Source organism: Coregonus lavaretus, assembly GCF_964263955.1.
Source record: "Coregonus lavaretus genome assembly, chromosome: 23".
In the NCBI taxonomy this organism is placed as follows: domain Eukaryota; kingdom Metazoa; phylum Chordata; class Actinopteri; order Salmoniformes; family Salmonidae; genus Coregonus; species Coregonus lavaretus.
Window position 1 is genome coordinate 43,882,622 of NC_140010.1, and position 25,988 is coordinate 43,908,609.

The window sequence follows — 25,988 nt, forward strand, 5'->3', positions numbered from 1 at the left end:
TTTTGACGTAGGCTTTTCGGGTTTTAAAAGGCATGGAATTTGAAAGTAGTGCCTATGTGTTTAATCATATAGGCAGAGAGGTACGGTTTAGGCCTACCACTCATTCATGTACTGTATGTTTTCTACATAAGACTATCCACACGGGCTCATGTCCATGAATGCCTTGACTCAACTCAGAAGTGCTTTCGCTGTTCACAAGCAAGCAACATGTACGGTGGGGGCAGGGTTGGAGCAAGTCTATGCCTATAGGTTAAATTGTATGCCTGTTTGAAGCAGAAACTGGATAAATATAGCCTGCTCCAGCAAGGCATCGTGTTGATATCTTGTCATGATATAAATACATTGTAACTAAGCGTAATATACAAACCAGAACATATAATAATCATTATACTAAACTGGAACGTTTGATTGAGTGTGTAATTGTTTTACTGTGGCTTTAAGAATGTATCCTCCCCCTCCTTCCTAGTCCGTCATAATTTCTCTGTCCTAGGTGCTGAACTGAAGGGACGCTCATCCCGTTTCAGTACCAGCAGCCATGGCCGAAATAAAGACGGGGATTTTCGCCAAAAACGTCCAGAAACGGCTAAGTAGGGCACAGGAAAAGGTAAGGCGTCTCACACATTTCAAATCTACATCTTGTGTCGATGGGTTTTAAGTATCAAGTCTTTTTTGCTTCGTGCTAAACCGCTTTTGTGCCCAGAGGAGCTGTCCAAGGGATGTTCTAGGGTAGCTGGGAGGAGCAGGTGTATAGATGTGTGTAGAAATAATAATCGGTGTAGGCTATTCGTGCACGGATCAGTGAATATGTATCATGATTAAATACCTTCACTGATATATTTTTTTGCTTGAATATAGCTGCATTTATGTTCTAGCCTCTGCATTTAGCCTAGATGCATGGCGACAATTTTAATGTCACGAATGCGATATTATCCCCTACTGCCATTTCACAGCGAGGCTGGGAAGGCTCCATGACAGTATCCACTCTAATTTACGGCATAGTAAAGTGGTTAAGACCGAACTAAATAAACGGAAGGCTCTTTGCACGGAGATTGGGCCTTTTTTCATGATAGAGGCCAACGCACTGCTTTTAGGAAGCCTGTCAAATTAGCATTAGCCTATATCAGTCTTATAACGAATATCACGTCAACGAAATGTCATAGCGACGTGTGAAACGTTTAATTCGATGTTAAGATCAGCCTACTCCATTTCGATGCATGATTGTGTTGTTTCATTTACATTTCACTCATAGCCCAATGAAATGCATAACCTTAATTCAGGTTTTGTGTCAAACCCGTGTTTTTCTGCAAGGTCAGGGGAAGGGGATAATTTTTTAGGCTGTGGCGTAGCCTATATGCCTGGGTTTACAGTAGTAGAGATAATACGTCAGCCAATCCTTTCTATTTAAGAACGGGTATTTAGAGCCTTGCTTGTATTTACAGACTCACTGCAGACAAATAATGGGATTTTGTCCAAAATATTTTAAAAGTGAAACAGCCTAGGCTAGGGGCGGCCTAGCAGTTAGAGAGGCGAGCCAACAACCGGGTGGCCAGTCCGAATCCCGGGCCCGACGAGAAAAATCTGTCGGGAAGTGAGCTGGCAACCGGAGGGTTGCTGGTATCAAATCCTAGATGCCATTGCCTGCCGTTGTGCCCTTGAGCAATGCACTTCCCACAACAACAGCTCCCTGGGCGCACAGTGTGGCTACCGCTCCAAAAACCAATATATATGTAGTAGAGGGTTTGTAGAGGGTTTGGGTTAAAGGCGGAAGTCAAATTTTGGTTGGACCTTGTGTGCAATTGACCAATATAGTAATCTTAATCTATGGTTTTACAGGCTATGTGTTACCGAAAATGGGATCTATGTTTATTGTGGCTTATATCTTTAGGTGACCTAGTCATTTTTACAAGACAAAATTGAATGGTTTTAGCCAGTTGTTTTTACAACCTGTTTTGGCCTGCCTCATTTGAATTGCACATGCAGAGCAGAATTGGTTTGATATGACATGGGACGTTGATATGAACACAGATGCAATTACAGACAGCCTATTAGACATAATTCAATTGCATCTACAACCATGATAAAAGACTGCACACACCCGACCACCTATCACCCTTCTTTCATCTAGCTGATGGTCAGGTCGAAATAAAAATAAACGGCCTGTGAAGCTGGTAAAGAGAGCATTACCCGGTTCTAGCTCAGACACACTCACACACCCACACAAACTGCAGTAAGAGGATTGTCTTTCTTTTAATATCCCCTCGTGCTACTGTTCTCTTAATGGCAGACTCGAGGTGAAGAACGCGCTTAATTGCAACGGTCTTAGTTAATATATACACTACAGCCAAAATGGCTTTTTAATTACACGGTATTCCCAAACAAATGTTCTCTGAACTCGAGCACAGGCGGAAACGTTCGTTTAATACCTCTCCTCTAAATTCAATAGCGTTGACAGACGCACATGGGCCTTTTGCCGGGGAAATTCACGATGACACATTTTTATTTGTTATACATTTGTTCCCTGGAGGTGCGTCCGCCATATGACGAAGCTGAATCAACATGTCTAAAATCTGTGTGGTGGCAGGCAAGATGTGTAGACCATCTACCTCTAAGTATGCTGTCCATGGTGCTGAAATCACCACTGTTCTGGCGCTACTTTCTTTACCCTAAATAAGGGGGAGGTGTAAGACTTACGAAAGGTTTTGGCTTGCAGTATACTACACTTACATTCGGAGTGTTATTTCATTTGGTATTCAATATGCTATTCTTATTCTATTCTCTTCTATTCTAAGACAAACCTTACATTTTAATTCATATTGAAGTTCATCATAAATATTCAATAAAACTTTCTTGAATGAATGCACCTTGTTGTCAACATCAGGCCTGCTCATATTCTATCATCAGCTTTACCCTAGATATTGTTATCAACACAATCCAATATGACTTTAGAATGGAGTATAGCAGCACATGTTTTACACCCACTATTTGATCTGTTATTTACGACAGTGTTTGCCCTTAAAAGTGAATGCACTGGTTATTTTTTGTGTGCAATTTTGGCATAGTCATGAAACCATAACCCCCCCCCCCCCAACACACACACACACAGGCACAGACACACACATGTATCAATGAACACCATGAATCAGAGCTCAATTTACTCTGAAAGGAACCAATTACGGTGCTAATTTTAGCCGCCATCCAAATAGAGTATATCCAGGCCTTGTTTATACTGACATATCCATCTAGGCTTGGTCCCAAATGGCACCCTATTCCCTAAATAGTGCTCTACTTTTGTAGTGCAGGTCCCATAGGGCTCTTATCAAAAATTGTGCACTATGTAGAGAATATGGTGCAATTTAAGACACAGCCCTAGACATGCAACACATTTCCAATACACTACCGTCCTTACTGGAAAGGCTTCTGTGGATGACAGCTATTCATTTTAATCCTGAACGATGATGGCTTTGTTTGCTCTTTGGGTAAATGTTCCCCATTTCATTTATACTTTTAATCTTCTGTATATTCAACCCTCAAATTGGACCAAATACTTTTGAGTGGATTTGCTATTAGTAAGTGTGAGTACATGTGCAGTATCCAGGGTATTCATTGTCCCTTAATCAGCATAGATAGCCATTTTGATTTTGACACTCAATTTAATAATGGCGGTACGTCAGTAGGTGTTGGCCCACTTAGATGAGCGTCATTACTTTTTTTTTTACCACCATTTCGAATTAGTAGTGGGTGGAGTGGGACACAAAAGTGTGCCTCAGTAGGCCTGGCTATCTGCAAAATGGATATTAGAAATTGGTTTTAAAATAATGCATAATCTGCTGCAACAAGTGGCACTGAAACACCACTCGTCGAAACCACTGCTACAATTCCTGGGGATCATGGCAATGTGGCTAGCCCACAGAGTTCGGCTAGCCTAGTCTCTGTCAACGGTGAAGCTAGCAGTGCCCCCCTCCCAGTCCCGCCACCTGCCTCCTTGCCACCACCCAGCTCAGCAGAAGCTGCTAGCCATGCTAAAGCATACAGGCCAGAGCCACCCACATCCAGAGAAGGAGCCCCAAAAGACCTTGGGGTTGAGAAGCCCAATCAGGTGATATTAGATATGTTTCCAGTAAGTTGTATTCAGGGAAGAAGCAGTCTTTTGCTAATACATGGTACCATAATCGAGATTGGCTAGAGAATTTCTAAAAACTTGTTTTCGCTTTGTCAACATGGGGTATTGTGTGTAGATTGCTGAGGAAAATGTTTTATTTAATCCATTTTGGAATAAGGCTGTAACGTAACAAAATGTGGAAAAAGGGGAAGGGGTCTGAATACTTTCCGAATGCACTGTATGGGTTGAAAATGGCATATTTAGACACAGATAAGCGCTTAAATTGGAACGCAGTGGTTGTACAGTAACATGCTATACATGACGTCAGAGCTCTGGGTCTCCGCTTAACAGCTCTGTAAGGGTTTTGACTGACAGCTGTTCTGAACTTGAGCACCGCGCAACAATAAGTTGCCCCCATCACTCCGCTAATTGGGCAACTTTAGCAAATGTTTGAGTAAGGAAAATGCTTTAAATTATGTGGGCTCAATTTTGAAAGATGAGACATTGAGGATTTTAATAAATGCCGCTTTGATGCCATACAAGCAAGCCAAACACCCGTGAGTCCAAATGTGCACTTCACATTTACATATCATAAAACTCATATCATATACATTGTCAATGTTTATGATCCCTATGTTTGATGTACAGTTACAAGATGACATAGCATTATACCCTTGGTTGTCCTGAACAGAATGAGCCTGTTTGTTGTAATGTGAAGAAAATTTGCCGCGGACCGCGCATTTCAATGCACATCTGAATGCATTCATGACTCCATTCTATGCGCACCAAAATTAAGATCTGCTTCACTGAATTGCCTTGTGAAAGCCTAACACTGTAAGATCATATTTTTTTACTTAGCTAGTCATGTTGGCAATAAAACAATCTTTAAAATTATGCCCACCTGACCCAGATTGCGATTTATTATGGACTGTTTTTGGATTGCATAAACAACAACAGTAATTGTGTAAAGGCTGGGATGCAGGGCTGTGTTCCAAACCAGACAACTACAAGTGTGCTTTTTCTAGTTCTGCAATGGCCCAGCTAGGAGAGCTCAAAAAATCCCCTTATAGTTGAAGACTCTTCTTTGAGTCAGAAAAGTGCATTGAAATGATTTAGGAACTGTACACGCTTTGGAGAGGTGTGTGGCCACTTGGAAACACCAGTTAGACCTCTCACTCAAACCCTTGTAATTTTTTTGTGGTCATGCTGCACCTACCCTCAATTTTACAAGAATATTCTTATCATGTTACTGAATGTATCCAGAGTATTTCAGATGTCATTATCAACAAATGCAGCGAAAAGTACAGAAAATGTAAAATGAACATAAAATCAACAGTGTTCATGTTTGGATTCAGTGTTGTGTCAGGTTAAGTGTTGTGTCCTCACCTTTAGTGTAATCATTTTCCAATAATCTACAAACTGTTCCCTTGTAATTGCTACCTTGGTTATGCATTCCATATTTCTTCTGTAAGAAACATTTCAATTTTGCCTTATCCATATAGGCCAATTCCCACAAGTGTAAGGGTTAATGGTTAAGGTTAGAATTGGGGAAGCTGATCCTAGATCTTTACCTAGGGGAAACTTCAACCTGGAGCAGCCCTGGCAGGAATAAGAGAAAGGACAATGAGTCCTTTGTTATCAGTGGGAAGGTATTGGATGTAGCCTAGCCCTGATATATGAGATCCTAGGGCAGGATGGATCACATGATGAATAAGTAGGGTAAAAGAAACGATCAATACCGATCCCAAGTTACAAGACACATCATGTCCCAATTATATACACATAGAATGTATTTTAAACTGCTACAAGGGTTTATGAGACATGAAAACCTTGTCATAAGCATTAATCTAAGCGTATAATATTAAAGTCCCTGCTTGGTTTCCACCCTGGCTCAAGTTTGTTTTTAAAGGACTCCTCTGTGTATTTTCAGTGTATTCACTGTTCCTCTTGTTGACACAATCAATGTCGTTAGTGTTGTGCTGGTCCTGTATTCATTGTCTTTCTTTATTATCTAAGCTTTATTGTGGAACAGTTGGGTTGGTATGGCTTGATTGCGATTTATGTGCGACTCATAACAATCTAACCTTGCAGATAAAAATACACAAGAGTAAGCGTATATTGCCCCCTCATCTCCACCCACTTCAACAATGATTTGGCGTGAAGAGACAGAAACATTTTGGCAGGGGCTGACCTGTTGAGACTATTATGCTGATGAGGTGTACTAGTCGCTGTGTGCAGTGTTGAAATCCAGCACTAGAGCTCCATCCATAATAATGTTTTAGCAAAGGGATATGCTTAGGTATCTTGGCGAAGGAACATACTCCACTTTTTGTCTCTTTCACAATAATGGGGTATCCATTGTCAAAGCTATTAGCTCAACTCAAAAGTTGAACATGTACGATATTATAGCTAGCAGAGCAGGTCGCTAATGGCTAGCATGGCTAGTGTGTGTTGAGGATAGCATTCCAATTAGCTAGCGTTGCTGCGAATAGCATCCCGGAAATGTCTCGCTTTTGGTGACTTTGCTGTGCTGTGAGACTGAGACTCCTGGCTTAGCCGAGAGGTTAATATTTGATAGGCTAGCCGTCTCTGCTGGATTGCGTTTCCCCGCTAGGTTTTGTGGCCAGGGTGTAAACAGAGCTAAGTGACTAATACAGGTACACCACATAGTAATGGGGTTTGGATGCTTGTGTTGCCGACTGACACCTTAGCTGGATGAAATATCCTGGGGTGTTAAAATAATCACCAGGCTCCGTTGGTCAATTGAAATGAGCATTGTCAGGGCTTGCTTGAGATAATCTCATGTATGTTTCTCACTCACATCTATTGCTAATTAATCTGAAATGTAAGCTAGTGGCATATTCAATGATTATAACATTTAAGAGAACGCTCATCATCTATTTTGTTTGATTCTTTCCTGATGATGTTAGTTGGAATCAACCCTTACTTTGTTGTTGTTATTTTATTGAACAAGGATAGCAGAGGTGGGACCAAGTCACTATTATTCGAGTCACAAGCAAGTCTCAAGTCACAAGGTCAAAGTCTCAAGTCGAGTCACAAGTAGAACGGGTCAAGACTCAAGTCAAGTCAAAGTCCTGCATTCTAAAAGCAAGTCGAGTCGAGTCAAGTTTTTTCAAGTCAAGTCTCAAGTCAAGTCAAGTAAAAAAAATCTATACATGCAATGACTTGTTCAACTACCAATCTTTGTTTATTTATTGAAGACAGACCTTTTTATTAATTTGTCTGCAACACATTTTGATTAGCCTATGTAGGCTAATTGTAAAATAGGGGCCTTGTAGAAGTCGGAAGGGCATGAAATCAGCACAAGGCAAGGCAGATTGACATGCTCAGAGTGTAGATTTATTTACAGATCTTGGTGATCCAATGGTGAAAGTGCCATATCATACAAAATATACAAGTAGATTTACCAAATATACATGGGCAATAGCCCAAAAGGAAATAGCCTCTGTATCAGGCTTAACCTGTCCTATCTGAATGGACACAGGTAGACGGCAAGACTGCACAACATCCCCTTGAGAAACCAAATCGAATCTGTCTAACAGGAGCTCAAAGAGTTACATAATATAAGCAGTTGGCCCCCAGGACCATACAATTACCCAATTGGCAGTTACAACCAATAAACTGGTTCTACAATGTAAAAGGCAATTTCCACATCCATTGTTACGTTGGTACAGTACATTCGTATTAATCAGACTTAATGATTATTAATGATATTTCAACACCATGCATATATGGAACAATCATTTTCTCTTATTCAATGTTCTGACTCCAAAGCGTGGAGTGGAGGCCACGTAGCCTATTTCTATGCGCACTGAGGCGCCTGTGCTCCTATTACACACAACAAAAATGACAGAGACGTAGGACACAGACACACGGAACTCCGAGATAACTCGGGAAATATGAAGAAAGGGAACCATACATTGAATAAACAGAACTTCTACCTCATGAGTCTTGCGAACATTCACGTGCACAATAAACATCGCACCCACTCAAAGTGGGGTAAGAAATGGTTGGCTGAATGAAAATGTATCGTAGGCCTACTACACATGAAACAGATAACAGAAATGTCTAAGTGGTGCAGTAAACGGTATGGGATGGAATGATGAAACACTAGCAATTATTGTAGTTTTAGATGGAATATAGATTTACCACATATGCATTTAAACGTGTGAAAGCAACAGCAAATATTTCAACAAGAGAAAAAAGCACTCTCCACTGGTTGGAGTTTGGAGAGAGCAAGTGGAGAGCCGCGCCTATGGTGCGTCTTCGCCACAGTAATAATTCATTTTAACAACAAATTCCAAATGCGAGCTTCATAAGTAAATTATCAATTTCAAGCTATTTGTACATACCAAAAGACCAGTAGGCCTATGCTAGTAATTGTTGCCCCATTGCTGGTGAGCTTGCAAAGTAAACAGTTCATATTTCTGATCACGCAAACTATTTTTGGAGCTGCATATTTGTTTATTATGGCAATCCTCTCTCCCTACAATTTGACGTTTGCGCTGCACCCGATCCTATAGCTCTACTGCAAATCAGCAATCTGTTCGCTAGCTCACCCGACATGTGTTGATTGACAGTTTGCTGGTCCAATCAGAGGGCCGAGTGTGAGTTTCACTAGCCAATCTGTTGCAGGTTTTTTTGCAAAGGCTATGCTGCGGCTATTGTCTCTGGCTGCGTGTAGAGTAATCATGTAGACTCTGTGCCACAAAATGAGTGACAAAACATTACAACACCTGGCCAGATCATTTCAAGTCATCAGTCTTAAGTCAAAGTTGAGTCCCGAGTCTTAAGGCTCCAAGTCCAAGTCAAGTCTCAAGTTCTTTTCTTTTCTATCAAGTCGAGTCTCAAGTCATCAAATTTGTGACTCGAGTCCAAGTCATGTGACTCGAGCCCACAACTCTGAAGGATAGTGTATATATTTCAGATTTTACAGAAAAGGGAGAATTAATAAAGAGTTATCACAGAGCAGGTCATGACTAATATCTAGAGCAAGAGCAGTGACTCAGAGCATTAGCCTAAACCGGGGACTGGAGGTTGTGATGTTTTGTCACATTCGGAAGGATCAGAGAACAACATTACAGAAGAAGTAGACTAACTAACTCTGGCAACATTCCCTTCCCCAGTTAATACATTCCCCACCCAAATTCAATATACATCTGTATGCGAGGGCAATTCAACTATTCGAGGGCTGAGGTACTGCTGGTTTTCTTTCCTACCTAGTTAATTGATCAATTGTCATTGGCAATCATTCACTTGGGTCATGTTCAGTAGGCAGAAAACGTTTTGAGATGAAGTGAAACGAGGAGGTACTGTTGCAAAACGTTTATCTACTACTCTATATCTTAATGGACACAGCCCACGTTTCCATGTTTAGAAGCAAAGAATGAAAGCCAGAAGTGTTTCCATCCTCCAGGACCGTAGTTGAATATGTCCACAGTATGTAGATGCTTTACTTGGTTATTTGCTCCATTGTTTGCATGTTCTACTGTTGAGAATGTGATTCTATTGGTGCAGTTGAGTATTTCAGGGGAGTGACTGACCCTGGAAACAGCTGACTAGCTGTTCAAAAGAGGGTACCTAAAGGATGTCTGTCTGTCATTCATATTAGCATTTGGTTAATGAACCAACAAAGAGCCCTTGCAGTTGCCCTATATTTACAGTCTCCTAAGATTGTATACCATTGGCACGCAAGTGAGAAAATGCAAGTGTATTTTCCGTAATATCCATGCAATGTTTTCTTCAACTTCTCATGTTGCATTTTTCAGCCTTGGGGTTAAGGTTGGTGGGTTGTGGTTAACTACAGTTGGAGTAAAATATGAGTTTAAGGTTAGAGGTTGACAAACCAAAAACCCTGCTCAAACTATGTGTTACTAACACTCGCAACTTGTGCGAATGAAAAATAATGAAAAAGAATGTGTGACCATTCTGAAACTAGTAGCTACGCATGATAACACCAAGGATGATTTAACTAGAGTCACATTATCTTTATTTGTATTTTTATCTCAGGCTTGCTATAACCTTTGAGATGGAGCATCTTGGCTATGTGGTCCTATGAGAGTGTCCTATGAGGAATGTTGGTTATGATTCGATTGGATTATTATTGTTGGTGGACTGGGTTACAGCCCCATACAATAGACAAACATATGGTACCAATGGTAAACAGAAAAACACCTGGTGCTATTTATAATAGCTCAGGGAAGCACGTGTGTGGCCCTGTTCACATGTAGGCTATATGTTCAATTAGCCTATAACTGATGCTAGACATTACATTGCATCCCCAAGGTAGATCTACAATCTAATGACTTCTTGAGAGCTAGATTCCCATTAGCTGTGGTCCTGTGTGGTTAGACGATACCCAAAGGACTCTGGGCCCACATAATCAATTTCTTACCATCCTAGTTTTTGTCATGAGTCCATGGTATTAGTCCATACAGAGAAAGTTGTGAAATGGAAATATGAGAACCTGCTCAAACTCGTACAACGCTATATTTACATCTAAGAGGTGTAAATTATCTGAAGAGACATGGGATACCCTGGGGAGCTTTGCGAAGGTCTGTGTGGCATGTTTCCTATTAGCTTGGTGTTTACTGTGTACAGTGCTTTGCAAAAGTATTCATCAACCTTGGCATTTTTCCTATTTTGTTACATTACAACCTGTAATTTAAATGGATATTTATTTGGATTTCATGTAATGGACATACACAAAATAGTCCAAATTGGTGAAGTGAAATGAAAAAAATTACTTGTTTCAAAAAATTCGACAAAATAAATAACGGAAAAGTGGTGCGTGCATATGTATTCACCCCCTTTGCTATGAAGCCCCTAAATAAGATCTGGTGCAACCAATTACCTTCAGAAGTCACATAATTAGTTAAATAAAGTTCACCTGTGTGCAATCTAAGTGTCACATGATCTCAGTATTTATATACACCTGTTCTGAAAGGCCCCAGAGTCTGCAACACCACTAAGCAAGGGGCACCACCAAGCAAGCGGCACCATGAAGACCAAGGAGCTCTCCAAACAGGTCAGGGACAAAGTTGTGGAGAAGTACAGATCAGGGTTGGGTTATAAAAAAATATCAGAAACTTTGAACATCCCACGGAGCACCATTTAAATCCATTATAAAAAAATTGAAAGAATATGGCACCACAACAAACCTGTCAAGAGAGGGCCGCCCACCAAAACTCACAGACCAGGCAAGGAGGGCATTAATCAGGAGGCAACAAAGAGACCAAAGATAACCCTGAAGGAGCTGCAAAGCTCCACAGTGGAGATTGGAGTGCAAAAGGCATGTGGGAAACACCCCAAACATATGGAAGAAGGTACTCTGGTCAGATGAGACTAAAATTGAGCTTTTTGGCCATCAAGGAAAACACTATGTCTGGCGCAAACCCAACACCTCTCATCACCCCGAGAACACCATCCCAAGCATGTTGGTGGCAGCATCATGCTGTGGGGATGTTTTTCATCGGCAGGGACTGGGAAAATGGTCAGAATTGAAGGAATGATGGATGGCGCTAAATACAGGGAAATTCTTGAGGGAAACCTGTTTCAGTCTTCCAGAGATTTGAGACTGGGACGGAGGTTCACCTTCCAGCAGGACAATGATCCTAAGCATACTGCTAAAGCAACAATCGAGTGGTTTAAGGGGAAACATTTAAATGGCCTAGTCAAAGCCCAGATCTCAATCCAATTGAGAATCTGTGGTATGACTTAAAGATTCCTGTACACCAGTGGAAACCATCCAACTTGAAGGAGCTGGAGCAGTTTTGCCTTGAAGAATGGGCAAAAATCCCAGTGGCTAGATGTGCCAAGCTTTTAGAGACATACCACAAGAGACTTGCAGCTGTAATTGCTGCAAAAGGTGGCTCTACAAAGTATTGACTTTGGGGTGGGTGAATAGTTATGCACGCTCAAGTTTTCTGTTTTTTTTGTCTTATTTCTTGTTTGTTTCACAAGAAAAAATATTTTGCATCTTCAAAGTGGTAGGCATGTTGTGTAAATCAAATGATACAAACCCCCACAAAATCCATTTTAATTCCAGGTTGTAAGGCAACAAAATAGGAAAAATGCCAAGGGGGGTGAATACTTTCGCAAGCCACGGTATGTATGTGTGTGTGTTTGGGTGTCTATATTGTAGTATGAGGCACCATCTACTCTCATCACACGCTCTCTCTCACACACACACACACACACACCAGTAAACCCAGGTAAACACACACATAGAGACGCACACACAGACACAGTGCCAGACAGAATGTAATGGCACACTGTTGACAGGTGAGTAGACAGGCGAGTTGGTGTACTGGCTGGCGTACAGTGCTTCATTTGTAAATCGGGAGGTCCCAGAATACATAGAGGGGGGGGGTTCGGGGGGTGGCGGGATGGGGGCTGAGGGGTTATCCGGGGTGCTCTGAGGTACCGGAACACATTGAGAAAAAAGTGTCAAACACAACGTAGCAGCCAAGTAGCCTCCTATCTCTGGTGGTGAAACGGACAGCACTCTCCAAGGTGCTAATTAATGCAAAACATTTTAGACATCACTGCAGTATGCCAACATACTTGAGTATAGCTGCGTGGCTTACACAAGTCCTAATTTCTTATAGCCTAATTTTCTAGACATCAATGTACAGCAACATTTTTAGACGACACTGCAGAACACCCGCCATATGCACACATACTCATCTGTGGGGCTTACAAGACCCGAATTTCATATAATTTTCAAGACATCAATGTAGCAGTAGAACAAATATCGGAATATAATTTCAAATAAAATAAATCAATGTAGGCTACAGCAGAACACACATATGATAATATATAGGCCTCCTGCCTATGTGATAATATGAAGCACATATTCAGATTACAAACTTGTTCTGTGCTTTGAAGGTAAAGGATTTTTTTTTTCCTATTTTAGTTTTCAAAACCTCCCACAATGACTCTCCCCATGTCAAGTCCATTTAACTCCTGAGAGTCTCAAAGCCATGAGTGGGCATGTGGCTGTGATGTTTAGCCTCCTTCTAAGGCTGTTCTGAAGACTCTGGCTATAGTGTCTATTTTTTTATTTTATTTTGAGTGTTAACTTGGGTGTTCTCTTTAGCCTTGTCTACAAGGCTTGCTGCCACGAAATGCGCCTTTGTCATGAATACAGCCGAGGCTGCCCCTCCTCCTTGCTAGGGCAGGCTTTGGCATTCGTCGTCACCGGAGTACTAGCTGCCACCAATCGATGTTTCTGTGTTACACTAGTCTTGTCTTTATTATTCACACCTGTTACCCATTATGCTTATTTGTTTCCCTATAATTACCTCTGTTTTCCCTCCAGGGTTTGTGCGTGATTGTCCGTTGTTTTACGTCGTTTGCTGAGCTGTTGTACTGCTCTTCCCTGCGTGGAGGGTTTGTTATGGTTTACTTTCGTTTGAGTAAATCCATTCATTTCTCAGTTCTGTGTCCTGCGCCTGATTCCGTTTCACCACTTCACCCAGACGTTGACATCCTTGCTTCAGGCATGTTCAAAAACCTTTTTTCTGAGGGCTCTTAGTTTTTTTTAGGTCTGATGCATAGGATGTTAATTTACTGTACATTCCACCCACTCTTTTGCTAGTTTAATCCCTCCAGTCGTTTCTAGACCGAAGCTCCCTACCTTTTTGCATGTTGTACTGCCCAACTTTGAATTCTGCATGAGGGGTTATACGTTTGCTTGTTCTTGAACTGCAAATTGCACCTGCTCCAAGCACTTTTGTCGGTGGATGCACTGCCTACCTCCACCCCAGCTCCCTGTCTCCCTCTCCCGCTGAGTCTGACTCGCTAGTAGCCTACTAGCTAGTGAGGTGCCAGTGGTGATGCTGAACTGGCGGGATTAGCATCGCCAACAGGAACAGTTTGCCCCTCACTCCTCTCCTCCGACACTGACAGTTCTCTGGCTCGTTCTGGGTTCGATTCACCATCTTTCTCTGGATTTTTGGACTTGAAAAATGTCAAACTCAATTGCCTTTACGTATACATTTTTGATTTTCCCACAATTCAAATTCAGTAGGGAGAAGACTAGGCTACGTGACGTGATTACGTAGGGACCTCTTCACTAGCTGACTACCCCTACCAAGACCTGTGTCAAGATCAGTTACCTACCCCACTGGCCCTCCCCATAACCTCTATGTACAAATAAGAGAGCAGGTCTGGAATCAGTGTGGCAGGATTGGATGATTACAAAGAAGGATCACCACACTTTTACATGATGGTCTTTCTGGTGGGGTGGGAGAAATAACGAGGAGGCAACTTGATTTAATGCTGATCACTTTTATTAGAATGTCTACAGTGCGAACAGTGAAATAATTAATAAATCATGCCCGCGAGAGGTACCGGATCTGGGCAAATAGGTGCCGGAACAAACAAAGTCAAATTTGAGAGGTGCTAGATCTTGTTCCGGCTCAAATTAAGCACTGCTGGCATAGTGGGGATGAGAGAGAGAAGAACACAGCTAACTGTATGACTCACACATTTACAACAGTCTGACTGACACATTCTGTATTTCCCTACCTTGTTACAGGGCTGCAGGTAGCCTAGCGGTTAAGAGTGTTGGGCTAGTAACATTTTACATTTTAGTCGTTTAGCAGACGCTCTTATCCAGAGCGACTTACAGGAGCAATTAGGGTTAAGTGCCTTGCTCAAGAGCACATTGACAGATTTTTCACCTAGTCGGCTCGGAGATTAGAACCAGCGACCTTTCAGTTACTGGCACAACGCTCTTAACCACTAAGCTACCTGCCGCCCCAGTAACCAGATACAGCAGTGGTGTCTGCTTATGTCACATGACTATCTGTGTCATCTCCCTGGTTGTTTGGGAGAGGGGAACATGATACACAGGGAGAGGGTGGTTGTCTCTGACAGTCACTCCCCAGGGGGGCGTTCCCTACCATCCGTGTTTCCCCTACACCCCCGTTGTGGCCTCCTCAGTGTGTCATATAGTCCAGGGGGAGAGGATGTCCTCTCATCTCCTTTAAGCTTAGTGTCAGGCCCTGTTTGAACATTCCAATGATCAGTAAATCACCGATCTAACACAAATGAATAGCTGTAAGCAACTTAACGGATGGCAAACATCTGATGTATATGGGTGCAGCTCATGCCTAAGAATAATGAAAATATAAAAATAGCAAAACCAATTGGTGCAGATTTTAGGCTCTACTGGTATTTCATATTTATTTTATACAGGAAAAATGTTTTGTGTTAAGTGTCAGACATTTTTGTGTTTTCTACTCACAAAGCACAACCACAGTACAGCTGAGTTAATGTCATTTATGGTTCTAAATAGATAGAACCATTAGCCTTACAAAGAACCCTGTCAAAGATTATGGATATACTGACAAGATGCATGTCTCTCCGCCCTAACAATGGGAGTCGTTGTCTACAAAGCGGCATGGCGGGCTGTCTACCTCCCGCCTATCCTTTCTTTGGATTGGTGGATACATCTCATTATTGTAATCCTTTTTTGAATATTCGATGAGGGTTGAGGGTTGTTGACGGTTGCTCACTTCCAACATTTCAAGTCATGAATTGAATTAAAATTCACTTCCTGAATTGACCGAATTGACCCCAACCTTAATTTTTTCTTGGCATGCCTGCAGACATTCATAGACATACATTCACAGCATTGACAGAGGCGCCATTCATGTCAGCTCTGTACATTACATTTCTATCTTCAACGTTGGCAACGTTCCTCTCCTGGCCAATGAAATACCCTCTGGACTGGAGGTTAGAATAAGTAACGCGATCAACAACAGACTGTTTGTTTGTTTATTAGGATCCCATTAGCTGTTGCTCACACAGCAGCTACTCTTGCTGGGGTCCACACAAAACATGAAACATAACATAATACAGCCTGAACTTAAAATTGATTACATTTTGATTTTGTGTCACTGGCCCCATAATGTCAAAGTTAATTAAAAATGAAAAGCTGAAAAGTCTTGAGTCAATAAGTATTCAACCCCTTTGTCATGGCAAGCCTAAATAAGTGAAGGAGTACAAAATGTGCTTAACAAGTCACATATAAAGTTGCATGGACTCACTCTGTATGGAAGAATAGTGTTTAACATGATTTTTGAATGACTACCTCATCTCTGTACCCCACACATACAATTATCTATAAGGTCCCTCAGTTGAGTAGTGAAATTCAAACACAGATTCAACCAAAGGGAGGTTTTCCAATGCCTCGCAAAGAGCACCTATTGGTAGATTGGTAAAAAAAAAAAAAAAAAAAGCAGACAATGAATATCCCTTTGAGCATGGTGAAGTTATTAATTACACTTTGGATGGTGTATCAATACACCCAGTCACTACAAAGATACAAGCATCCTTCCTAACTCAGTTGCTGGAGAGGAAGGAAACCACTCAGGGATTTCACCATGAGGCCAATGGTGACTTTAAAACAGTTACATAGTTTAATGGCTGTGATAGGAGAAAACTGAGGATGGATCAACAATGTTGTAGTTACTCCACAATACTAACTTAATTGACAGAGTGAAAAGAAGGAAGCCTGTAGAGAATAAACATATTCCAAATACAACACATTACTGAGTACCACTCTTCATATTTTCAAGCATAGTGGTGGCTGCATCATGTTATGTGTATGCTTGTAATCGTTAAGGACTTGTGAATAGTGTCAAACGTTTGGACACACCTACTCATTCCAGGGTTTTTCTTCACATTTATTATTTTCTACATTGCAGAATAATGAAAACTATGAAATAACACATATGGAATCATGTAGTTACCAAAAAAGTGTTAAACAAATCAAAATATATGTTATATTTGAGATTCTTCAATTAGCCACCCTTTGCCTTGATGACAGCTTTGCACACTTGGCATGCTCTCAACCAGCTTCACCTGGAATGCTTTTCAAACAGTCTTGAAGGAGTTCCCACATATGCTGATCACTTGTTGGCTGCTTTTCCTTCACTCTGCAGTCCGACTCATCCCAAACCATCTCAATTGGGTTGAGGTCGGGGGATTGTGGAGGCCAGGTCATCTGATGCAGCACTCCATCACTCTCCTTCTTGGTAAAATATACCTTACACAGCCTGGAGGTGTGTTGGTGTCATTGTCCTGTTGAAAAACGAATGATAGTCCCACTAAGCCCAAACCAGATGGGATGGCGTATCGCTGCAGAATGCTGTGAAAGCCATGCTGGTTAAGTGTGCCTTGAATTCTAAATAAATCCTATGGTGTCAGTGTCACCAGCAAAGCACCCCCACACCATAACACCTCCTCCTCCATGCTTTACGGTGGGAAATACACATGTGGAGATCATCCGTTCACCCACACCGCGTCTCACAACGCAACGGCGGTTGGAACCAAAAATCTCAAATTTGGACTCCAGACTAAAGGATACATTTCCACCGGTCTAATGTCCATTGCTCGTGTTTCTTGACCTGCTTGGGCAAACTTTGTCCTTTGCTGGTGAAGAATCTCAAATATAACATATATTTGGATTTGTTTAACACTTTCTTGTTTACTACATGATTCCACATGTGTTATTTCATAGTTTTGATGTCTTCACTATTATTCTACAATGAACAAATAGTAAAAATAAAGAAAAACCCTTGAATGAGTAGGTGAGTCCAAACTTTTGACTGGGTAGTGTAACAAAACGAGAAAAATAATAAACTGTCGAGAAAAGAGACCAGCATTAACAGTTCTAAATAAATAACAAAAAAAAGGATGAAAATACCCAGAAGCCAACAAAGGCAATCACTATTAGCAAACCCTTAGCTGACAGTAATACCTAGAATTGAGAATGCAAGAGTAAAAAAAATATAGAAGATAGAATAGATAATGTATCCTCTCCAGATGAATTCCTTCCCTTCATCTTAATTAATTCAATCGAGACAATCAATATCAATATCCCAAAATTAACTACCAATACCCAAAATTATGAATATCACATTATAAATAACGAAAAGGATAGAAAATACTTATAGAATGTATCCACTCTAAAATGGTCTTCCTTTCAGATTAAATATACCCTAATTAAATCTATACAATCAATTTCAGCAGAACAATACCTGTGATATCGATACATTAGGGAAACAAAACTCTAATCGAAGTGCTTCCCTTCAGATTAATGAAATAAATTCTGGTCAGTTGGCCTAGGCCATGATACTGAGAAAGATGATAAATCATCGATTAATCCAGAATATGCACAAACAGAATGAGCAATTCATTTGGCAGAAGGGTGGAAAGTAAATAATCCATCGCAGATAGCCATAGGAGATAGTCCATAGGCCTATATCGCGCAAGTTCTGTTCAGATTGTCCACATAATGATAGACCTATACATACTATACATGCACAGGAAAAATGACAACGAATTAGCCGTAGTGCTTCATGTTCTCTGCCTAGAGTCTAGTCTAAATGCTTAACAGAAAAAAGAAAGACAGCAACAAGGAACTAACAATTGCACATTTTCCTCTGGTCTTTTAATGATGAGAGAAGCTTGATTGGATATTAAAAGCACTGTCAATAGCCTACCTTACAAGAGTCTAAACGATCAACCTTAATACAGGCCACCAGGGTCCCACCTATTCCGCACCGGAATAGGACAAGATAGAATAAATAATTGTTTTTCATACCATCATTTGGTTTAAAGGCTACATTTTCAAATTCCCACTAAGCTGCGGGCCGAGTGCGGAGCAATGAGAGACCCTGAATACCATGGGGACATTTATTCTCATTAATGTTATCATAATGTTATTAATGTTATGATTAATGTTATCACATTCCTGTAAAGCTTAGAGAGGATCTCATGTTAAATACTGTTGAAGTAATATGGATACAGGTTCTTCTGCCTCACCTAAAGCCCATTCGTGTGGGAAGCTGCTATAGACCACCAAGTGCTAACAGTCAGTATCTGGATAACGTGTGAAATGCTTGATAATGTATGTGATATCAACAGAGAGGTATATTTTCTGGGTCATTTAAATATTGACTGGTTTTCATCAAGCTGCCCACTCAAGAAAAAGCTGCAAACTGTAACTAGTGCCTGCAACCTGGTTCAGGTTATCAGTCAACCTACCAGGGTAGTTACAATCAGCACATAAATGAAATCATCTACATGTATTGATCACATCTTTACTAATGCTGCGGAAATGTGCTTGAAAGCAGTATCCAGATCCATCGGATGTAGTGATCACAATATAGTAGCCATATCAGTGTAAGGCGGAGCAAACAGACGCTGCACTTGACACATTTATGAAATTGCTTATCCCAGTTACTAATAAGCATGCACCCATCAAGAAAATAACAGTAAAAACTGTTAAATCCCCGTGGATTGATGAGGAAATGAAAAATGGTATGGTTGAGAGGGATGAGGCAAATGGAATGGCAGATAAGTCTGACTGCACAACCGATTGGCAACCGTATTGCAAATTGAGAAATCATGTGACTAAACTGAATAAAAAGAAGACGAAACTACACTATGAAACAAAGACAAATGACAAAGAATGAGAGTAAAAAGCTTTGGAGCACCTTCAATGAAATTCTGGGAAAAGGGCAAACTCAGCTCCATCATCCATTGAATTAGAAGGCTCATTCATCACAAAACCGACTGATACTGCCAAGTACTTTAATTATTTTTTAATTGGCAAGATTAGCAAATTTAGGCATGACATGCCAGCAACAAACGCTGACAATACACATCCAAGTATATCTGACCAAATTGTCTATTGCTTATGCCTGCCCATACCAGAATCCCACCGCCACCATGGGGCACTCTGTTCACAACATTGACATCAGCAAACCGCTCGTCCTTACGACGTCATACACGTTTTCTGCCGTCTGCCCAGTACAGTTGAAACCGGGATTCATCTGTGAAGAGCACACTTCTCCAGTGTGCCAGTGGCCATTGAAGCTGAGCACTTGCCCACTGAAGTCTGTTTATGACGACGAACTGCAGTCAGGTTAAGACCTTGGTGAGGACGACGAGCATGCAGATGAGCTTCCCTGAGACGGTTTCTGACAGTTTGTGCAAAGATTCATCAGCTGTCCGTTGGAGGCGGCTTATGGTAGAGAAATTAACATTAAATTATCTGGCAAAAGCTCTGGTGGACATTGCTGCATTGTATTGTGTGACAAAACTGCACATTTTAGACTGGCCTTTTATTGTCCTTAGCATAAGGTGCATCTGTGTAATGATCATGCTGTTTAATCAGCTTCTTGATATGTCACACCTGTCAGGTGGATGGATTATTTTAGCATGGCAGAAATGCTCACTAACAGGGATGTAAACAAATTTGTGCACAAAACATGAGAGAAATACGCTTTTTGTGCATATGAACAATTTCTGGGATCTTTTATTTCAGCTCATGAAAATATATTTTTGTTCAGTATATACAGTATATACTGTTGTAAAAGTAGGCCTAATGAAACGTTGGTGAGAGAAAATAGCATTTAAATTCACCCTCACCAAAGCACCCTATACATCCAATGCATGTCCCATTTGCTTATTCATAGCGATTAACCAACATTTCAGTTATTTTTTATTTTTTAAACAACTAATTGACTGACCTCAGTTAAACGTTTTCCATAAAGTAAAGTAATGTGAATAAAGTATGTTTAATAAGTGATAAGCCGTAATGGGCAGTCACCACCATCATGGGACTTTTATTAATTGTTTTATTCAAATAAAATAAAATGTTATTTGCCACATGCGCCGAATACAACAGTGAACAGTGAAACGCTTACTTAGAAGCCCTTAACCAAAAATGCAGTTTTAAGAAAAAGAAAAAAAGTGTCAATGTGCGGGGGCACCGGTTAGTCAAGGTAATTGAGGTAATATGTACACGTGAGTAGAGTTAAAGTGACTATGCATAGATAATAAACAGAGTAGCAGCAGCGTAAAAGAGGGGGTGGGGTGGGGGGGACAATGCAAATAGTCTGGGTAGCCATGATTAGCTGTTCAGGAGTCTTATGGATTGGGGATAGAAGCTGTTAAGAAGCCTTTTGGACCTAGACTTGGCGCTCCGGTACCGCTTGTTGTGCAGTAGCAGAGAGAACAGTCTATGACTAAGGTGGCTGGAGTCTTTGACAATTTTTAGGGCCTTCCTCTGACACCGCCTTGTATAGAGGTCCTGGATGGCAGGAAGCTTGGCCCCAGTGATGTACTGGGCCATACACACTACCCTCTGTAGTGCCTTGCGGTCGGAGGCCGAGCAGTTGCCATACCAGAATGCTCTCGATGGTGCAGCTGTATAACATTTTGGGGATCTGAGGACCCATGTCAAATCTTGAATGGGGGCGTGCTCAGTCCTTTTTTTTTTCTTCCTGTAGTCCACAATCATCTCCTTTGTCTTGATCACGTTGAGGGAGAGGTTGTTATCCTGGCACAACATGGCCAGGTCTCTGACCTCCTCCCTATAGGCTGTCTCATCGTTGTCAGTGATCAGTCCTACCACTGTTGTGTCGTCGGCAAACTTAATGATGGTGTTGGAGTCGTGCCTGGCCATGCAGTCATGGGTGAACAGGGAGTACAGGAGGGGACTGAGCACGCACCCCTGAGGGGCCCCCGTGTTGAGGATCAGCGTGGCAGATGTGTTGTTACCTACCCTTACACCTGGGGGCGGCCCATCAGGATGTCCAGGATCCAGTTGCAGAGGGAGGTGTTTAGTCCCAGGGTCCTTAGCTTAGTGATGAGCTTTGAGGGCACTATGGTGTTGAGCTGTAGTCAGTTAATAGAATTCTCACGTAGGTGTTCCTCTTGTCCAAGTGGGAAAGGGCAGTGTGGAGTGCAATAGAGATTGCATCATCTGTGGATCTGTTGGGGCGGTATGCAAATTGGAGTGGGTCTAGGGTTTCTGGGATAATGGTGTTTATCCCAGAAACCTACAGCATTCAACCCATATAATGCATAGTGCATTTAATGTATAAATAAATAATTTGAAACGAAATTGAAGACCGTCATTATTTATTAATAATCAAAACGAAACCAAACTGACCTCAAAAAGCACTAATCGCTCAGCACTACCTACTCATTAGATGTACATCGGCTGTGAGTTGCAGAAATTAGGCTACCGCTCTGAATAGTAGCCCAATCATTAACATAATAGCCCAAATATAAATATATGATCTTCCATTACACATTACTTGGCATGGGTAACCACCGAGCCCATGTCATGTCATAATTTGCTGTTAAACTCCACCGACAGTTTGAGGGCCTCAATTTATGCCAATACCCCAGGGATCAGATCTAGCTTTTTCAATTGTTAATTTATCTTCGCCAACACATTACTGTCATCCTTGGAGAACGTTATCCGGTAATCTCCTTCTCCGTCCATTATGTTAGAATGTTTGGATGGCTGTGGTTCGTCGGTTTTGCTGGATGACATTACTGCTCTAACTCGCTTTGTTTGTTGACTTAGCATATCATGGGACATATCAATAAAAGGCTTCAGTTCCGATATGTCCTCAAATTACAATTTTTATACACTAAATTATGAAACAGGTTTGGAGCTCAACACGCCAGCACCTACCATGTCATTTCTTCCTCCTTTACTATTTTTAGGCAGTGGAATTACTTTAGCTTCCTTCCACGCCTGTGGACACACACCTTTAGGCTTTGGTTAAAGACATGGCAAATAGGGGTGAAAATACGGTCTGCTAGCATTTTCAATAGTTTCCCATCTTGGTTGTGTGTACCTGGTGGCTTATCATTATTGATGGATTACAATCGTTTTTCCACCTCACCCACACTAACTTGACCAAATTCAAAACAGCAATCCTTCTATTTCATTATTAGATATTTTATACAAAAATATGATGGTTCACTTTTCAATGTTGTCATTTCACTTCTCAGTTTGTCCACTTTACCAGTGAAATAGCCATTGAAAAGACAGTCTTCGTCTCTGCAACCTGATCCCCTTCCGCTGAAGCAATCACTATCACCTAGAAAGCTGTCTGCGATAAACAAACAATGCAACCGCTTACGTAAGCCTCCGTCGCATCGTTTCGTTTTATGCTAACGCCCTCTAGGCTCTGTGCTTCTGTTGTCTTACTAGTCCCTGAGTTGTTGTCGCTTACTTGTTAAGTTCATGACATTCACTCATTCAGCGTTTGGGCTAGCTTTGAGGGAACTGGGGACCAATTCAGTGTATTTGACGCTGGGACAACGCGCTGAGAGACCGCTGACTCAGCATAATGCTTTTACTCAGTTTGTGTATTCCTCTGTGCCATATAGATTTGTACTGTATGTCAGATCACTCTACCTGTCTGATAGTGTTTACTTAATGGACTGGGGTACAGATCTAGGATCAGCTTCCCCTCCCCCAAAACGTCACCCTACTCCATAGGCTACCAAGGGGATTCTCTAGACTGTTGACCACTAGGAGGATTGGCCTCTTCCCTTGTCCTTTGGAGAGGGCCAGATGGCTACTCCATTCGGGATCAGCCCACTTTCTTTCTCTCTGACTCAACCTTTTCACCAGGGACTGGGTCGTATTCAGCTAGGAACAAAACAGAAGCAAATGGGCCAAAGCGGGGAGGGACTACCTGAACGTGTCCACTAAGAAACACTTTTTGGTTCATTTTCTGTTGCAAATTAACACAACCCTGACTCAAAGGGGGATCTCTTAGAGTAGTGAGTGGTTCCCAAACAGTGGTCCGGGAGCCACTGCTGGGCCACAATTTGCCACATGTTAGTTCACAGGAAGGAATGTTTAGGCCTTAAATGTATTTGTTTGTTTGAAATGTGTTTTTATTTGGTTTGATTGTGTTTTTATTCTCATCAATCAATTCCACAGTAATATTTTGTAGGCCGAGGTTTAGCATCATGTTCTCCCCACCCTCCAGGAAGCCTTTTCCCGTTTTCTAAATGTTCATATAGGCTAACGTTCTGCGCATGTGCCAAACAATGGAGAAAATGGTGAAGGCATCCTGCGGGCAGGGCGAAAAGGGTCCTTAGCCACTCTGTTTTTTAAAAAGTCATCTTCAATGTTCTGTTATTTTATTCCATCAAGTCACTCACAAATGGATGAATCACATTTCAGACCATCCCATTAAGTATGGTAGAGGGTAGATGTAGCTACTTGACCCTCATACTGATTCGGTATAAGAGCAGGCAGCTTACGATGTCCGCTGAAACGTTTGTGGTTTTTGTTGTGGTCCGAGGAAGAACGTGTTTGGCATTGATTGACCGTATGGACAGTCTGGACTGGTTGTTTGCCAAGGAGGAGGTTCTATTGGCTTGGATAGCATGGCCAATAGAATAGGGTCACATCACATCTGTCATGAGTCATGTGCAGTGATGAGCTACCTTTAAAGTACAATATCAAAGATAGTCAATTATTTCAGATTATATTGAATAGTCAATATCATTTTTCCAAATTTGACATGAAAGCATGCACATTCTGTATTTGCACATAGGCCTACATTATACATTTGCACAGCCTATCAAACCCTATTTTCAGATTGCGTAAATTAAAACTGCTTTCACACTACACGATATTCGTGACAAATTTTATGATCATGCTCTGAAAGGTTGTACGAGTGCTGTGTACAGACTCTCGATGGTCATACAGCCTTGAGGAACTAAATGAAAACATGCTTCATATTTATTATACCCGATGCACATTCTATAAATGTCTGACATTCTTTGTTCCAGTAAACAGTCAGTAAACATGAAAGCCTTTCATTTAACAAATGTGATAATAGAACTCAAGTGTCGTGTAGCGTGAAAGGTTATACGATTGTAGGAATTATACAATTGTGTAGTCTGAAAGGAGCTTTGGGAATGCCTGGGGACAGGTGAGGTCATTCAAGAGTGGAGAATCCTATGGAAAACACTATTTATTTACACTATATCTACAAAGGTATGTGGACAACCCTTCAAATTAGTGGATTCGGCTATTTTAGCCACACCCGTTGCTGACAGGTGTATAAAATCGAGCACATGGCCATGCAATCTCCATAGGAAAAACATTGGCAGTAGAATGGCCTTGCTGAAGAGAGACTTTCAACGTGGCACCGTCAAAGGATGCCACCTTTCCAACAAGTCAGTTCGTCAAATTTCTGCCCTGCTAGAGCTGCCCCGGTCAACTGTAAGTGCTGTTATTGTGAAGTGGAAACACCTGGGAGCAACAACGGGTAGGCCACACAAGCTCACAGAAATGGACCGCAGAGTGCTGAAGCACGTAGTGCGTAAAAATCGTCTTTCCAAACTTGCCTCTGGAAGCAACGTCAGCACAAGAACTGTTCGTCGGGAGCTTTATGAAATGGGTTTCCATGGCCAAGCAGCCCCACACAAGCCTAAGATCACCATGCGCCATGCCAAGCGTCAGCTGGAGTGGTTTAAAGCTCGCCGCCATTGGACTCTGTAGCAGTGGAAACGCGTTCTCTGGAGTGATGAACCACGCTTCACCATCTGGCAGTCAGACGGACGAATCTGTGTTTGGCGGATGCCAGAAGAACGCTACCTGCCCGAATGCATAGTGCCAACTGTAAGGTTTGGTGGAGGAGGAATAATGGTCTGGGGCTGTTTTTCATGGTTCGGGCTAGGCCCCTTAGTTCCAGTGAAGGGAAATCTTAACACTACACCATACAATTACATTTTAGACGATTCTGTGCTTCCAACTTTGTGGCAACAGTTTGGGGAAGGCCCTTTCCTGTGACAATGCCCCCGTGCAAAAGTCGAGATTGGTGTGGAAGAACTTGACTGGCCTGCACAGAGCCCTGACCTCAACCCCATCGAACACCTTTGGGATGAATTGGAATGCCAACTGCGAGCAAGGCCTAATTGCCCAACATCAGTGCACGACCTCACTAACGCTCGTGGCTGAGTGGAAGCAAGTCCCCGCAGCATTGTTCCAACATCTAGTGGAAAGCCTTCCCAG

General features: G+C 41.7%; 1 protein-coding gene across 1 annotated transcript in view; it reads left to right on the forward strand.

The window, feature by feature from the left end:
• Positions 1–492: 492 nt before the first annotated feature.
• amph (amphiphysin) overlaps positions 493–25,988 on the forward strand; it is a 117,768-nt gene continuing 92,272 nt past the window's right edge. Inside the window, exon 1 of the mRNA XM_084188015.1 lies at positions 493–604. Within this exon, the coding sequence (XP_084044141.1) occupies positions 536–604 (69 nt within the window). The 5' untranslated portion in view covers positions 493–535. The remainder of the gene's footprint in view (positions 605–25,988) is intronic.